This window comes from Neofelis nebulosa, chromosome 9 (assembly GCF_028018385.1).
Source record: "Neofelis nebulosa isolate mNeoNeb1 chromosome 9, mNeoNeb1.pri, whole genome shotgun sequence".
In the NCBI taxonomy this organism is placed as follows: Eukaryota; Metazoa; Chordata; class Mammalia; order Carnivora; family Felidae; genus Neofelis; species Neofelis nebulosa.
The window spans coordinates 82854649-82871802 of NC_080790.1; the positions used below are offsets into that span (position 1 = coordinate 82854649).

General features: G+C 40.2%; 1 protein-coding gene and 1 pseudogene across 9 annotated transcripts in view; both read left to right on the forward strand.

The window, feature by feature from the left end:
• Positions 1–15796, forward strand: part of IL1R1 (interleukin 1 receptor type 1) — a 75290-nt gene extending 59494 nt beyond the window's left edge. For 7 of the 9 annotated variants that reach the window (XM_058684541.1, XM_058684544.1, XM_058684540.1 and 4 more), the window contains 6 exons: positions 1694–1759; positions 7297–7414; positions 8177–8328; positions 10799–10942; positions 11716–11883; positions 12413–15796. In XM_058684541.1, coding sequence (XP_058540524.1) covers positions 1694–1759; positions 7297–7414; positions 8177–8328; positions 10799–10942; positions 11716–11883; positions 12413–12831 — 1067 coding nt within the window. In that variant the 3' untranslated portion in view covers positions 12832–15796. Of the gene's footprint in view, positions 1–1693; positions 1760–4180; positions 4433–7296; positions 7415–8176; positions 8329–8470; positions 8541–10798; positions 10943–11715; positions 11884–12412 lie in introns of those variants that run through there. The other 2 variants (XM_058684546.1, XR_009248725.1) reach the window with 2 other exon arrangements.
• On the forward strand, positions 1766–4174 carry LOC131485257 (small ubiquitin-related modifier 1-like; annotated as a pseudogene).
• Positions 15797–17154: the final 1358 nt, after the last annotated feature.

Genomic DNA, 17154 nt, shown 5'->3' on the forward strand with positions numbered 1-17154 from the left:
AGCTCTGGAGTTCCCTGTGGCTGGTGTATGAGGAAGAGTAGTTCCAAGGTCTTTCGCTTGGGGAGTCTGAGTGTGTAGCAGTGAGGGTTGTTGGTGTGATGGGGTGGACGCTGATGGGCTTTGGAACACGTTGCACTCCCAGAGCACGCTCTACCTCTTGTTAGTTTCTTGTTAGCTTGCCTGACCTCTCTAAGCCTGTTTCCTCCTCTGTAATGGGATACAACCTTCCAAGACTGTTGGGGAGATCAGCAATCAGGTATGCTCAACGTGTGGTCATGTGCCTGGTGCAGAACAGAGGAGAAGTAAAAAGGTGTATGATGATTTTTCTAGTAAATCTTCTCGAGGCTTTCAATTCTCTATTAACTATGTTTCCCCTAGAAGCTATTTTACAAGAAAATGCACTCCTACATTACCTGGGGATGGGCAGAATGTTCAACCTTTCTATGTCAGATTTCGTAAGCTTTCAGTAATAGAAGAGTTACTTTAACCAGGACTTTAAAAGTTAAAGGAGTCTTATTAGTAATTATGCTGGGACAAGAGGAAAAAATGGGGACTATCTCAGGTAATTCCAAAATATGATCACCCTACCTATAGCTAGGTGTTCTCAATCATCTAATAATTTATATTTTTTAAACGTTAATTTTATTGAATCAAAATTAATTCCTTGCCCACATCCTACAAGCACCAGTGCATTATAATTTCCAGCAGTCTTTATATCACTACCATCCTGAGATTTTAGCAGCTTCTCTCTGGCCGTTGTGTAGCTCTGGCTTGTCTTTCTTGACATACGGCAACCAGAGCGGCAGACAAAATTTTAGAGAGAACTAGGGAATTTTTTAGATAGGTCAAATATGTTTTAAATACCCTCTGTCTCATTTTCTGATCCCTTCTATAGAAATAATATACTTCATCAGAAATGAGGTCATATTTTGTTTTCATAAAGGCAGATTCAAAAATATTAATTGAGCATCTACTCTATGCCAGGCACACTGTTCTAGGTATACGTCAGGGGACAAAAGAGACAATATCCTGCTCTGATGGAGTTTGCTTTGTTGTTGTTGTTGTTGTTGTTTTTGTTTTTTTGCCTTTTGTGTTTTGTTTTGTTTTGACTGTGGTGGAATCCTGGCCATTCCAGCTCATAGTTTCTCAGGCTTGGCTACAGATCAACCTTTGAAGTCCGTCTTCTTGTAAATAAAACTCAGATGGATTTCTGGAGCTCCTTAATACTTTTCCACCCTTTTTAATAAATGATGCCAAATTTCTTGGCACTCCACTCATGGGTCATTACTAAAATTACGAAATACAAACAGGTCTAGCACTGGACGGTCCTTCTGGTTAATAATGCTTCATCCACAGAAGTACCTTGCCACAGCTACTCGCTTTTCCTGATTTGCTTTAGGAAGAGGCACTTGTCTGGAGTCCTGGTGATCTGTGTGTTTGTAGCACCAAATTTGATGGACTCAGCAGGGCCCAGGCTTTCTGGCAGGCGTTCATGGTTTTGCCGTGGCCTCTGTGGTGGCCTCCTTCTTTCACTTCTTGCCCTCTCTCTCCTGCCATATATGCACTGGGCTCTCAGGGGAATATCTGGCCAGACTCCATGTGATATATTTTGGTATATTTTGCTAACTGTTGTCATCCGCTGAGATTCTGCTCTGTAAGAGACTAAGAACCCCTGCTGATGTTTGTCTTTCAGAGGAAGACAAGCCTGTGAAGCCTATAATTGTGAGTCCAACTAATGAGACAATAGAAGCAAGTCTGGGTAAGTGGGCTCCAATCAGAATATGCTGAAATCATTATTTTGAACTCAAGATTAAGATAAACTCTGCCTTCACTACACATAACCTAAATCATTTACTGAATACACCTACCATTAGTGGGAAAGTGGCACAGATTATGTCTTTAAATGTTTCTTTGGATTTCCTGCCTCTCAGGACAAAAATCTAGCCTTGTCTGATTTGTCCACCCCCACTCTCCTGTGGATATCCTGTGGATATTACCCATGGAAACACTAGCCAGAGGCCAAGTTCAAAAGGACTAGAAATGAGAAGTGTAATTTATCTGACTGGTACAGGATGGATTTCTTATGACCAGAGCTAAGTTTTCAGGCAGAAGAATAAGATAAGAGACCAAAAAGGATAAGTTTTTTTTTTCTAGGATGACCATCAAGTCAGTGAAAATTTTTTATTTCAGGAACAAAGACATAATCCTATAAGCATCCAGACCTAAACTATACAATGCGATAGCCACCAGCGTTATGTGACTATGTACATGTAAATTTAAATTCAGTAAATTAGTTAATTTAGTTCAATTAAAAATTAGTTCTTCAGTCGTGGTAGCCATATTTCAAGGGCTTAATAACCATATGTGACAACTGATTACCGCATTAGCACAAATATAGAACATTTCGGCTGTCACCGAAAATTTTATGGAAAACCACTGGCCCAAACATAAAAACAGATTTTTATATCAGAGGATCAAACACCAGGCTGGCATATAAAGTTCTCTTCTGTGAAAGTAACTGCATGAAGACCGTGAATAGTTGTACAGAGATTAGAAGGTAAAAGTTTGGGACCAATGGATGCTGTATGTGTCCAAGCAGTTATTAATGGTGGGAGGTAATATAAAGGCATTCACAGATATAAAAAAACAAAGATGTGAAAACTCACAATTACATATAAGCCAATATAGAATCTAGAGCAGTATTCTAGTAATCTAGAGCAATGCTTTTTTGTTTCTCCTCATTACTGCTCCCCTGTAGAGCCTAAAAAGGCACTCACCCTACCCTCACCCTGTCTTCTTCCCTTCTTCAGTTTTCTAATGCCACAGATATATTGTATATCTATTGATGTACCGTGCACTTTGCAGGGTCACAAACCATTGCAATATCTAAGGATTTTCTTGCCCAAGATCCACTTTTTGCCCTGGTGGCCATAGCCTCTGTTAAGAATTCTTGTTCTAGATGTGTACACTTTAGAGCTCTATAGTTTAGGTGACATTGATCTCCAAATCTAAAAATAGCTTCATATTCAGAAACATATTTTAATATATCATATGTTATTATATTTTAATGTATCATGTTGGTCCGATGCACCCATCACCCTGTCCTATGATTACCCTGTAGGTCTAACAGGCATTTGATAAGATTCAATACAAATTACCAGTAAAATAACTTAGGAACTGAGGGATACTTCCTTAACTTAATAAATAACATCAGTTTAAACCAATAGTCACTAACATTCTTCATGGTGAGCCACTGTTGTGTTAGACCTTCTACAGGTATAGACCCCCTCACTGAAGTCAAGAGCAAGACAAAGATGCCCACATAACCAGCATTACTTAACATATTTCAGAAGTGCCCACCGATACAACCATAAGTAAAGGAACCAAGTCATGCTTACTGTAAGGGAGAGAATGACTTTATTATTAAAATTAGAATTAATATATTACTAATTGGCCAGATATAAAATTAATATTCTAGGTATAGCAGAAGTCCCTCCAGCTGTGGTGGTGTACTGTGGGGAAGAGATAGATTTGTGAATCCCAGAGCGAAGGCCTACTTCTCCGAGGCCACTGTTGTGAGGAGGAGACCCTGGGTGAAGCCATCATCACCATGTCTGACCAGGAGTCAAAGCCTTCAAGTGGGGACTTGCGGGATAAGAAGGAAAGAGCATACATTAAACTCAGAGTGGTTGGCCAGGATCGCAGTGAGATTCACTTTGAAGTGAAGAGGACAGACAACGTGTCTCAAGAAACGCCAAGAACCATACTGTCAAAGACTGGGAGTTCCAGTGAATTCACTCAGGCTTCTCTTCAAAGGTCAGAGAATTGCTGATAATCACAGTCGGAAGGAGTTGGGAATGGAGGAAGAAGAAGTGATGGAGGTTTATCAGGATATCAGGAGCAAATAGGGTCCTTCAGCAGTTTAGATATTCTTTTTATCTTTCCTTCTTTCCCGTCAGTCCCTTTTTACTTTTAAAAACAGTTCTTTTGTGGCGTTCAAGGTGGAACTGAAGACTCACCTCACCTCGTTAAAACCTCTGGTAATTTGAGTTCTGGTGTCCATTAGTCATTATCATTTGTTTTCATGGTGCTGGTTTTTAGTAATCGAGCCTCAGTCTCCTTCCTTTGCCCTCTCCTTTTTACAAATTACGTGTGTGCACAGAGGGGCCATCTTTTCCAGGACCATGCTTCTTCAGGCTTGTGGTGAATAAGACTGACGTGAGTGTTCATACTGGCTTTCCGGTTGGCCCTGAAGCTCCAGCACGTGATTGTTTCCCTCCTGACTTGTGGCTTTCAGTGGGAGATGGAAGTTTCTCAGAGAACTGAGCTGTGGCAAAATGGCCTTTCCTTAATTTAAAACTGCTTTTAAAATCTGGGGGTCTGACCCCAAAGAAGAGGAATAGCAGGTTGGAGTCGAGGTGGCATAGAGATGGTGAGAATAGTGACTGACTCCAAAGATGGTGTCACTGAAGAGAAAGCATTTTAAGATTAAAGAAAAATCTTGTCAGAAGATCCCCGAAAAGTTCTGCTTTTCATAAGCAGTCAGTAAAGTTATTCATACACAAGTGTATACCACAGAACACTGCACTTTTTAATTGTATTTGTACTTTTTGGCCTGGGGATATGGGTTTTAAATGGACATTGTCTATAACAACTTCATTAAAATACATAAAATGCTTGTAACAAAATCAATATTCTAAAAATGGTGAACTTGTTTGGCAGTAACCAACTAGAAAACATAATGGGGAAAGAGATCCTGTTTGCAACATGTCATAGAGATGTCTATAGTTTCTTGGCAAAATCTTTTAAAAATAAATAGGATTTAGAGGGGAGAAAAAAATTCTGACATATAAATATCAGGAAAATTGAGATTTAAAGCATGGATATTGACAAGGAGTGGGAGCTATGTTGTTTCCAGTGGGGATAAATTTGGTATTTAGAGGAAAAAAATCTCAATCAACAGATATACTGTATGTCTGTGGTATTAAAAATTCATGGGGAGGTAGTCAATTAGGGTAAAAATGTCTAAAAAGACTCAAAAGGGAGCAATAATGGAAACAGTCTTGAGAAACACCAATTTAAGGAAAACTTTAATAGAAATGTATGTTTTTCCTGTATGGAAAACTAGAGATTGTAAAGATATCAACTCTTAAAATTGTAGTTTTATTTTTTTTTTAATTTTTTAAGTGGTTATTTATTTTTGAGAGAGAGAGGGACACATAGAGTGTGAGCATGGGAGGGGCAGAGAGAGAGGGAGACAGAGAATCTGAAGCAGGCTCCAGGCTCTGAGCTGTCAGCACAGAGCCCCATGTAGGGCTCGAACCCAGAGCTGTGAGATCATGACCTGAGTTGAAGGTGGATGCTTATCCAACTGGGCCACCCAGGGTCCCCTAAAATTATAGTTTTAATGGAATTCTGACAAAAATACGAATGGGCTCAAAAGTTTGCAAGTGATTCTTAAATTCACCCATAATATTAAAATGATGAGATTATTAAAATAGTATTGACAAGAAGAGCTCTAAATAATACCAATGTTTACCTAAAACTATAGTAATTAAGATTGTGGTACACTTGACATCAGTATACACATTTAGTTCAACCAAGAAAGTCCCAAATAATTTATTTTATGACAAAAGTGGCATTACAAATTATTACCAATAAGGGGTTCTGAAATTATAAATGAGCTATTTGGATAAAAACATGAAGTTAAATCTCTCCCTCACACCATACCCAATTACATTCTAGACAGAGTAAAGAACTAAAACAGAACAATGAAAACATTATATACCTCAATGAAAATGTACTTGGGTATTTTCCTGATTTGGTGGTAAAGCTTTTAGAAAAAAATTGTGAAAACATATAAAACAGAAATTTGACCAAAAAAGGGGAGGGAGGGAGGGAGGGAGAGAGAGAGAGAGAGAGAGAGAGAGAGAGAGAGAAATATCAAAGAATTTCCATAGACAGAAATAAAACAAAAGCAACGAACTCTGAAAGTTATTTGGACGAGTTTTCATGTATGATAAAACATTAATATCCTCAGTGAATAAAGAGCTCCCATACAGCAGTGGAGTTAATATGAGAAGCAATTAAATAATGGACAGTAAGCATAACAAACAGTTCTTAAAAGCAAACTGATACTGAACTTATAAAAGATGTCCATTCACCATGATTTCAAGAAATGCAGAAACGTTTTTGTTTTTGTTTTTTTAAGTTTCTTTCTTTATTATTTTGAGAGAGAGAGAAAGAGAGAGAGAGAGGCAGGGAAGGGCAGAGAGAAAGAATCCCAAGCAGGCTCCACACTGTCTGTGCAGAGCCTGATGTGGGGCTCAACTCACAAAGCGTGAGATCATGGCCTGAGCCAACATGAAAAGTCAGACGCTTAACTGTCTGAGCCACCCAGGTATCCCAAGAAATTCACACAAAAATTTAAATGGCGTTTTTAATTCTCTCATTGGACAATGACTAAGCAAATATATTTGGAATCTGGGGGCTTGGGGGTGAGATAGCATTCACATACCCTGCTGGACAGAGTGTAGATATGTACAGTCTCATTTGGAAGAGGGAGGATGAGTTTTTAAACATGTTTATCTCTTAATTCTACTTCCAGATTCAAAGTAATACTTCAGGATATGTACAATATTGATGCACAAGGGTGTTCATTAGGGTATTAATCCTAATAATGAAAAATTAGAAGAAAATTGTGTTTAGCAATAGAAAAGCCATTAATCATAGTAGATCTGTATTACAGAATACTAAGCAGCCATGAAACGGCCTCTTTTGGAAGGCTGATCATGTGAGCTGAAGTTCCCAGTATACAATATTTATAAATAGTAGACAATAATGTTTCATTTAAAAAATTTCACGTATACACAAAGAATGAGATACATGAAGTTACTAATCACAATTCTCTCCAAGTGGTAGGTTTAAGGGCAATGTTTCTTTCTGTTTGTACTTTTCTTTTTTTTTTTTTTTAATTTTTTTTAACGTTTTTATTTATTTTTGAGACAAAGAGAGACAGAGCATGAATGGGGGAGGGGCAGAGAGAGAGGGAGACACAGAATCGGAAGCAGGCTCCAGGCTCTGAGCCATCAGCCCAGAGCCCGACGCGGGGCTCGAACTCACAGACTGTGAGATCGTGACCTGAGCTGAAGTCGGACGCTTAACCGACTGAGCCACCCAGGCGCCCCTCTGTTTGTACTTTTCTATAATTTAAAATTTTTAATCAATAGCCATTTACTAATCTAGATAGATCAGATAAAAATCAATAGCTCTGATTAAAAATACATTGCTTTGCAGGATCCAGGCTACAGTTGATCTGCAATGTCAGTGGCCAGTTGAGTGACTTTGTCTACTGGAAGTGGAATGGGTCATTAATTGATGAAGACGACCCAGTGTTGGTGGAGGATTATTTGCCGTAAGTATGCTAAAAGCCTATCGTGCAACTGAGAAGTTTTGGTATTACACTTCATATCATGCTTTATACAACCTTGATGGTTTCATTGAATAGCAAGAGTTAGTTGGCAGTTGACTGGCCCTTGACCCTTTGCTGCCCCTATTGAATTTTGCTGAGCTAAACAGGATTTATAAGAACTTACACACTTAAGGTAAAAATACATGTCCTCGTGGTGTAAATTCCGAACCACTTGGAAGCCTTTCTCTTGACCATAGGTAGATGTGTTACAGAATTCTAATGAAGCAACTTTCCTGAATTACCCTTCATGATATTCTGGGTTTTTAAAAGCAGTTTAGGAAAGACTCATTAGGTAGGCCAAGAGCCTGGCACTCTACCTCTCAAGTCTCTAGTGGCTCTCTGATTCCTCTCTAGGGATCAGCTCCTGACTCCTTAGCATTCTCCTTGGTCATCTGTCCCAATCTCCTGTTTCGTGCGTTCTTCTCAGTGCCCCATGGTGACTAGCATGTGCGTCCATTTTTTTCTTCTTGGAAGCTGATAATTTTAACATGATCTCTGCTACTGAATCTTTCACTGACTGTGGTCTTTGGGCTATAAAATCTCAGATCAGTGTTGCCAACAGCCTGATTATTATCCCTGTGCTTAGGGCTGGTGATAACTTCTGCTGTAATTCATGTGGCAAATAAAGAGATAAACCATGTGTATATGTCTCAGTTGTAGTAGTTTTACTCAAACAACTTCATGTATTCTCTTTCTTTTGAACAGAGTGGAAAATCCTTCAACCAAAAGAAAGAACACAATCATCACAGTACTTAATATTTCAGAAGTGGAAAGTAGATTTTATCTATATCCATTTACCTGTGTAGCCAAGAATACAGATGGTATAAATTCAGCATATATCCAATTGATACATCCAGGTAAACAGCAAAATATTTGAAATGAAGTTTTGGTTTCCTGTTGCAAGATTCCATGACTTTGAGATTTGCAATGCTATTTCCTCTGCCTAGAAGCTCTTGGATTCCTCTTAACCTGGCAAATTTCTATTCTTTCACTTGTCAGCTGAACTACCTCTAGGAAGCTTTCTGTCTTGCTGCCTGCTCTTAACAAGCTCTCTGCCCAAAGAGACGAGGTTAGTGTCTCTGTTACATACTTCAGAGAACCCTATGTCCCTGTCACAGTATCTGTCATACTTAGTTTTCTTTCCTTGACTTAAATTGTGTGATGGTGCTGACCATTTATCTTACCATTCATTCTATATCCAGAGCTAGTAGTGACTTAAATCTGGCATATCATAGGTATCTGATGAATATTTTTAGGTAAATGACAGAATAATGGATGAACAGGGGAAGCCTAAATATCCACTTTCCAGAAAGGAAGTCAGAAATCACTAGTTCTCTTCAACTGTGTAATCAAACACAGTACTGAAAATCTTTGTGCAATATTTTGGTTGTTTGTAGTTGAATTAAAAATAGGGTATTTATAAATGTGTACATGGAGGAAAATTTAAAAACCTATAGACAAATTATTAGAATTAGTAAATGAATTTAGCAAGATCACTCACTGGTCTTTCCGTCTGTATGTAAACATATGCATATATGTGCATATATATGGTATTTCTATGTATGTCTATAAATACCAACAACAAACAAACTAAATTTAGAAGATTACATTTACAATAGTTTCAACAATTATCAAATACTGAGGAATAAGTCTAGCAAAGTCTGTTCAAAAGTGTGATACAAACTAAAAAAGAAACAAAACATTATTGAGATAAATTAGAGAAGACCTAAGGTTATACAATGTTCATAGATTGTAAGACTCAGTATTATAAAGATATCAGTTCTCCCCAAATGAATCTATGGATTCAAAAAAATTCCAATCCAGATTTCAACAGTATTTGTGCAAGTGTGGGTATGTGTTCGGGTGGGTGTGTTGTTGTGGGCAGTTTTATTCTAAAAGTCACATGGAGGGGCGCCTGGGTGGCTCAGTTGGTTAAGCGGCCAACTTCAGCTCAGGCCATGATCTCGCGGTCCGTGGGTTCTAGCCCCTCTTCGGGCTCTGTGCTGACAGCTCAGAGCCTGGAGCCTGCTTCAGATTCTGTGTCTCCCTCTCTCTGACCCTCCCCTGTTCATGCTCTGTCTCTCCCTGTCTCAAAAATAAATAAATGTTAAAAAAAAAAAATAAAAAAAAATAAAAATAAAAAATAAAAGTCACATGGAAATGCAACAGAACAAGAATAATCAAGGTGGCCTGGAATAAAAACAAGAAATCTGGAAGATTTACACTACAGGTATCATGATCTTGTGTGAAGCTACACTAATTAAGGCTGTAAATGTGAACTGTTCATTGGGCCAACTGGATATTGGTCTGGAAAATGTGCAATCCTGATTTCTGTTTCATACCCGAATCAGCTATGGATGGATCAAAGACCCAAACTGGGAAAGTAGAGTGATGTAACTGTTAGATTTCTCTTTTCCTCATGGCCCCTGACATTTAGAAGCCACTGTCTTCTTTCTTCTCTACACTGCACCCCATTACCCCTCCTTCACCTTACTTCTCTGTCCCTCCTCCACTGTAATCTTTGGATGAATAATTAGAGAGTGAAGCTGAGAGAGTGTGGAAGAGTGAAACATACTGTATGGCATCCCTAAGCCCTTTCTTTCCTTACCCCCAAACTTCAGCTTTCCCCAGCTAACTCTTGCACCTCCAGAAACTTTTGTAGGCTTTTGTGTGACTTTGACTTGTTTTACTCTGAAGTGCTCTATCCTATGGTCTTTGGCATTTTTTTCTGTGTTATTGTATACAGTGCACCCTTGAACAACATGGGAATTAGGAGCACCAACACCCCCATTCCCAGTCAAAAATTTGAGTATAAATTTGACTTCCCCAAACTTAACTACTAATAGTCTACTGTTGACCGGAAACGTGATGGATAACATGAACCGTTGATTAACACATACTTTGTATGTTGTATGTATTACATACTGTATTCTTATAATAAAGTAAGCTAGGAAAAAGAAAGTGCTATTAAGAAAATCATAAGGAAAATACATTTACAGTATGGTATTGTAAAAAAAAAAACCAAAATGCATATAAATGGACTCACATAGTTCAAACCTGTATTGTTCAAGGGTCAACTGTATTATAAGATTTAGGTGGAAATTTAATACAATGCATCTCAGTTTTATACAGTATCAATTCTAGATGGCTTTGTACATTAGTATGCGTTACTAAGTTGTGATAATGAATAGGTTAATATTACCTGGGATTTGGGATTGCAGGCCAATCCCAAAAATGGTTTCTCTGGGATGATGATATTTAATTTGGTATGCTCAAGTTTTTAATTCTTTTGATTCTAATATATTTTTTCCCTCTTTTCTGCCATAGTCCCTGATTTCAAGAAGCACACAATTGGTGTGTTTGTCATGTTAACTCTAGTAATTACATGCTCTGTTTTCATCTACAAAATCTTCAAGGTTGACATTGTGCTTTGGTACAGGGATTCTTGCTATGATTTTCTCCCTCCAAAAGGTACAACTTTGTATTCTATGCAATATTTCCTTGTTGGAGATAAGGGGTGGTCAAGCGATGTAGAAGATGGCTGAGAGGGTGTTTACTTAAATTTTAAAATGAAATGTGGCATATGCAAGAATAGTAGCTATTCGTGTACATAATTATAGTTTTGGAACTGAATAGACTAAATAGCATTGTTTTCCAGGTTACTGCTTTAGTGTTCATAATGGTGGGGTGGACAGGCATTGAGAGCATCTGTTTGTAAATCCAATATGCATTGTTGAGGGCCTGCTCCATGCTGGTTAGGACATAGATGACCCCATGATCTGTCTTCAAAAGAAAGAAAGAAATATTTTCATGTGTCAGGGAACCTCTCGCTTTCTCTTTTGTTTAAATCTTGCAAAAAAAAAAAAAAAAAAAAAACAACCCAAGACTGCAATAATACATAAAAGGAAGAATGATAGAATTCAGGGCCAAGACACTGGGGAAGAAGATAAGACCAGTGAGGTAAGGATAGTTCCCAGACCAAGAGATAGACAATCTCTGCACCTGAGGTGGCCATTCAGTAACATAAGAACACCTTCATAGTGTAAAGCACAATAAATAGAAACTTGTCGATGAACACTTTAAAAAGTTGTTGTACTTTGGCATTGCTGCTTCGTTCATACCATCCCCCACACAAAATTAATAATTCATTCCAAAATGCATGTTTGGGGTATTGACTTTACCAAGTCTTTTGGTCCAGATAGATTGGATCCAAATCCATCTAAATATTCTACTTTCCCCTCTAGCTTCAGATGGAAAGACCTATGATGCATATATACTATATCCAAAGACCCTTGGGGAAGGGTCCACCTCGAACTCAGATATCTTTGTGTTTAAAGTCTTGCCTGAGGTCTTGGAAAAACAGTGTGGATATAAGCTGTTCATTTATGGAAGGGACGCCTATGTTGGGGAAGGTATGTGTGTCACGGAAAAAAAAAACAGTCTGATTGTAAAAATAATTGCTAAAGCTAGGTTTCATCTTTTTAGAAGAACTGTGGCATAGGTGTATATATTTGACAGTTTTAAGAACGCCTCAGTGGTTGGTAGTGATGATTTCCGCATCTATTAACTGCAAAAAGTACTTACTTTTCTTGTATTTTGTTGGCACAAGAATTGACGAAGTTTTATTTAGTTTTGGAAAACTTCAGAACTAGTTAGATCCACTGGTTACTTTACAACTGAGACAGTAAAATAAGAGTGGAATAGATCAAATGGTTTAAGGCTTTAAAGTTTATACCAGGAGTATTCTGAGTTCTAAGTGAAATATTCAGCTTTTGTGGGCTAGGTGTTAAGCTGGCCTATAAAATCAGAAGCTTCTTTAATCTTAATTAGGATGAGAAAAAAAACATTGTACGACAGAGGGGATGAGGGTCTGGTCTTGGTTTGGGAGAGAATGATTATAAATTGAAATTTTACTTACTCTGCTGGGCTTCCTGTTTTCAGACATTGTTGATGTCACTAATGAAAACATAAAGAAAAGCAGAAGACTGATCATCGTTTTGGTCCCAGAGGCATCAGGATTGGGCTGGCTGGAGAATTCATCTGAAGAGCAGATAGCAATGTACAATGCTTTCATTCAGGATGGGATTAAAGTTGTCCTGCTTGAACTGGAGACGATCCAAGACTATGAGAAAATGCCAGAAACCATTAAATTCATTAAGCGGAAACATGGGGCCATACGCTGGTCAGGGGACTTTAGAGAGGGCGTGCAGTCTGCAAAGACAAGGTTCTGGAAGAATGTCAGGTACCACATGCCCGTCCAGCGGCAGCCACCTTCATCCAAACACCAGTTACTGTCCTTGGCCATGAGACCAGACTCGAAGAAAAAGCTTCAGAGGGAGGTGCATGTGCCTCTCGGGTAGCAGGGAGAAGCTTGGCCAAGAGTTCCTTGGGTGACTCCTGTCTTCTGGCATTGCAGGCCAGGCTGTGCCCTCACTGACTGTACAGTCATAAAATGCACGTGTAGAGTCTCTTATCCTTGAGGTCACCTGGAATCGGATTGCTCAGGGAGCAGGATGTGGTGACAAAAGCAGGTCAGGGCAATTCAGAACTGAGAGCTTGGCAGTCCCTTTTAAAAGGCAACAAATGCCCTGTCCAAATGTTTGAACTGCTGAGAACAGGCACCAGGACAGCAAATGAGAGGAAAGAACAATCAGGAAATATTTATCATCTATAAATGTTTTTATGGAGCTGTCCACAGTCCAAGGAGGGCGGCTATGACCCAGCCCCCGGGGATAGCATGGTCACTGGCCCCCCCAGAGGCTTTCCTTGGCAGTGCTGCAGGCAAAGTGAGACTGGTATTTCACAGAGGAGGGAAGAAGTATGCTTGGAGAACTTTCCATTTGCTTCGCACTTTCCCTACCCATCAACAGCCAGCAGTCTGTTTCCAGAGACTGAATTTCATTTCACAGCCCTTTAAAATTCTCATTTCAGTGAAAAAAGGATTGCATGTTTTTGAAATCACCTTAGCTTTCTGCTGGAGAGAGGGCATTTCAAAAGCAGGAGTAGCAGAGAATAGATCCACTCTGGACGCCTTCCCCCCTGGAGTGACCCTTCTGTAGCACCTTCCTCTTGTGCATTCCACTTGACTCATCATGTCTTTGGAAGGACAGCTTCCCAATCCCTTCCTCCTCCCTCTCTGTCACACACCTGGTCCACGGATTACCCTTCCTTCATAAAATGCTGCTCCAAGCTCCTCCTGTTCCTACTGAAAACACCTCTCCCGGTTTAGGACCTAAAGCCCAATTACGCATTTGCATTTCACCACTGCTGCCCCCAAACCCCCAGTCTGTCCGCACAGCTGTGCCCCTCACTGTCCAGCTCTGTGAACTCCCAGGTCGGCCTTTGCGCACTTCCACACCTGCCCCTAGTGTTCCTTCATCTCTGCTTCTCCTTCCAGTCTCCTCTGACCAGAATGTCTTCTGGAATTTTCTCCAACCCCCCAGAGTTGTATGAAATTCAAAATTTACCCCAACTCTGTTTCTCTAAGAGACTTCCCCAAGAAACTGCCCTGAGACACCTGCTCTCTGCTCTCAGTCTGATAGCACTTAGTCTGCTGGCCGTCACTTTATGAGAAGGTGGTTCTGTGTCCCAACTAGAGAGACCCTGCTCTCTGCAGGAGGGGCTGTCTCTTGTAGTCTGCGGTGGCTTCACCAGTAATTAGCACATGTGACATAGATTTGTGTGGGGCTTTCTTGTTGAAAACTGTCCACAGATTCTCATATTTAAGTTTTACAATCATCCTAATTTTATAGAGAAAAGAAGTGACCTGTTTTTTGTTTTGTTTTGTTTTTGTTTGTTTTTTGTTTTTTAAGTCACGCTTAGTGCTGTCAGACGTAGGGCTTCTAGCTCCGTCGCTGGCTTCTTAGTGCAGTGTCCTGAACGCTTGACTTCAGGTCATTGAGTGTCCCCTTCGCCCCTACCCTGGCACTTTTGTGAGAAGAAATGACTGTTTTCTGAGATGGTGGCTGAGTCTAGAGATGCTTTCTTTAAGAAACCAAATTCTAAACTTTTGAGTGTTGGAATTTACAAAAATTGTTTCGAGTTTACGGAAAACATTTCTGCTGTCATATAGTCTTTCCCAAAAGGTAGATATTTCTTAGTGAATTAAAAATGAAAGCAAGTTGCTGTTTTGGTCTAGGACACGGTTTTTTAAAACGTGATGATAGTCCTTAGAGAAACCCTGGAAAACTGCAAAGCCAAGTTCATGTGCCATTTGCTGAGGGGCACGGGCACCATTTTTAGAAGTTGCGTGAACATGGACAGGCCCTATGTTTTTTTTATTTTTTATGCTTAGTGCTATGGGTGAACACAGTCTTATATAGCATATTTTTTCCCCCTGAAAGCAGTTAGAGCCAGACAGAAACAGAGTTGAATGCTTTGCCTCTTCTCTTTCTACCTGCTTTTTCTTAGATCCAATCTGACAGCATTGCGTAATAGTGCTGTTTTGAGACTGTTGTTGTTGTTGTTGTTGTTGTTTTTAAAAAACTGCCTTATCTTTATTTGCCAGCATATACACGAACTGTAGCCAGAAGTCTGTGGGGCTCGGGCGGGGGGGCTGTTATGCCCCCAAAAGACCTATCAGATGCTTAAAAATTATGTTGCTGATCATTTTTAGTCCGTCATCTGTAAAATACACTTGCTATGTAGTGTCACGAAAGCCAATTCCGAACATTAGACTTAGCAGCAAAGTTGGCCAGAAAGTAAGGAGCGGGGAGAACCACCAAGAATTACCAGTGGCATTTGCACCTGGAATTTCTGGAGGGACAAGAATCAGGGGATGTGCCCTGGGACCAGGAGGAGCCCCAACAGGAAAGTGCATGTCGCCTGTCACTCCCAGTCCTTCCAGGGGGGATTCCGGGGGAAGGCGCTACACTCCTAGTTCCCTGGGAACTTCCTTTGTTTTATTGTTTTCCCTGAAAACCTCTTTTAAGCTCTTCCTTTCAGGCCTTTCCCATTAATTAGATTTTACTGCATTATCTGATGGTAATTTTTTTTTGTTTGTGTGAGTGTTTAAAGGAGAGTTTGCCATAAAGCATTTTGCTTCCAGTTGTCAAAAACTGGCTTAGCAGAATTTATATCTTCCTTCTTCCACCTCCCTTTGTTTATTTGCAATAACAGAAAAGGTAGTGAGCCATTTTTCTCAGTGGTATTTTTGATAAATTATATTTTTATTGCTTAATGATGAAGGGTTTTTAAAAACTTGTTTGTACAATTCTAAGCAGATACCAAGTATTTTTACATAGTAAAACACCAGATTCATGTACAGCATGTATCACTGATCGATGGACTGTACTTGTTTTCCAATAAAATTGGCAAAAGCTGGTATTGAGAATCCTCATTGAAATCTGTTTCCATGCCGTCCCTGCCCTGGGCTTGCTGGGTCACACTCCCAGGTCTGATGTAGGGTGAGGACACCTTCTGTCTGGGGAATTCAGGGTCCACGAGCCAGCCAATGAGCTCTGGATCCCATCTCTAGCCTCAACTCTACTCCATTTGTTTGCTTGCTTCTAAGATGGATTAAAATGTGAGTTTTATTACTGTTAACACTTATGAGTCCAAAAAAGACAAGGGCAACATCTGTATGGACTGTTTCACATTTTGCAAAAGGTTTCGTTGATTTCCTCCTTTGACCCAGGAGGTGAACACAATTGGCCGATGTGTCCACAATGCAAGCTCACCGTGCTCACAAACTCTAAAGATCAGAGAGCCCTCTGCATGGTCGGTGCTGTTCTGTTCTCGCTTCAGAGAGATTCTCAGCAAGCAGGCAGGCTCTGGTGGCACCTGGGGAGCCGGCGGGGGGGAGGCAGGTCAGCCTGGGGTCTGAGGACCCATCTTACATCCTGCCTTGGACTCGCTGTGCAAATTTGGACAAATTATTTGAGCCCCAGTTTCCTCACCTATAAAATGGGTATAATATCTAATTCACTGAGTTGTGTAAGGATTAGAAAGATGAAGTACATTCTGACAGGCAAAGTGCCTAGCGTGCAGCGGGCCCTCAGAAAATGGGAGTTTGCTTGGCAGTCATTCTGTGAATACACCTGGTTACCTCACGTCATATGGGAATCTGCAAATAGAGTGGAGAGAGAAGAGTAATAACCCAGAAGTGGCAACTGACACCAAGGAGGAAGTAAAGCAATCAGAAAAATAAAGTACAAGTGGCCAGATGGAGCTGCGTGACACCGAGGCCAGGAGCCCCGCTCCCCTCAGCCATGGCATCTCTGTATCACCGAGGGGTGGGGACCGGTGTTCATCCAAGCTGACCCTCTGCTGACAGTGGGCTTTAATGGATGTCTAATGTCTAAAGAAAGGGAGTCAGGGGCGCCGGGGTGGCTCGGTCGGTTGAGCGTCTGACTCTTAATTTTGGCTCAGGTCGTAATCTCACAGTTCTTGAGTTCAAGCCCCCGTGTTGGGCTCTGCGCTGCCAGCATGGAAGCTTCTTGGGATTCTCTCTCTCTCTCTCTCTCTCTCTCTCCCTCTCTCTCTCTCTCTCCCCCTCCCTCCCTCCCCCTCTGACCCCCTGCCCCATGCTCTCTCTCAAATAAAAAACATTATTTTTAATTAAAAATTTTTTAAAAAGTAAAGGGATTTAACACATTCCTGAAGGATTTTTCAATAAAAATGAAAAAAAAATGCAAGAACTTCAGAAAACTTCAGGATCAGCTATCCAGAAAACTTGCTTATAC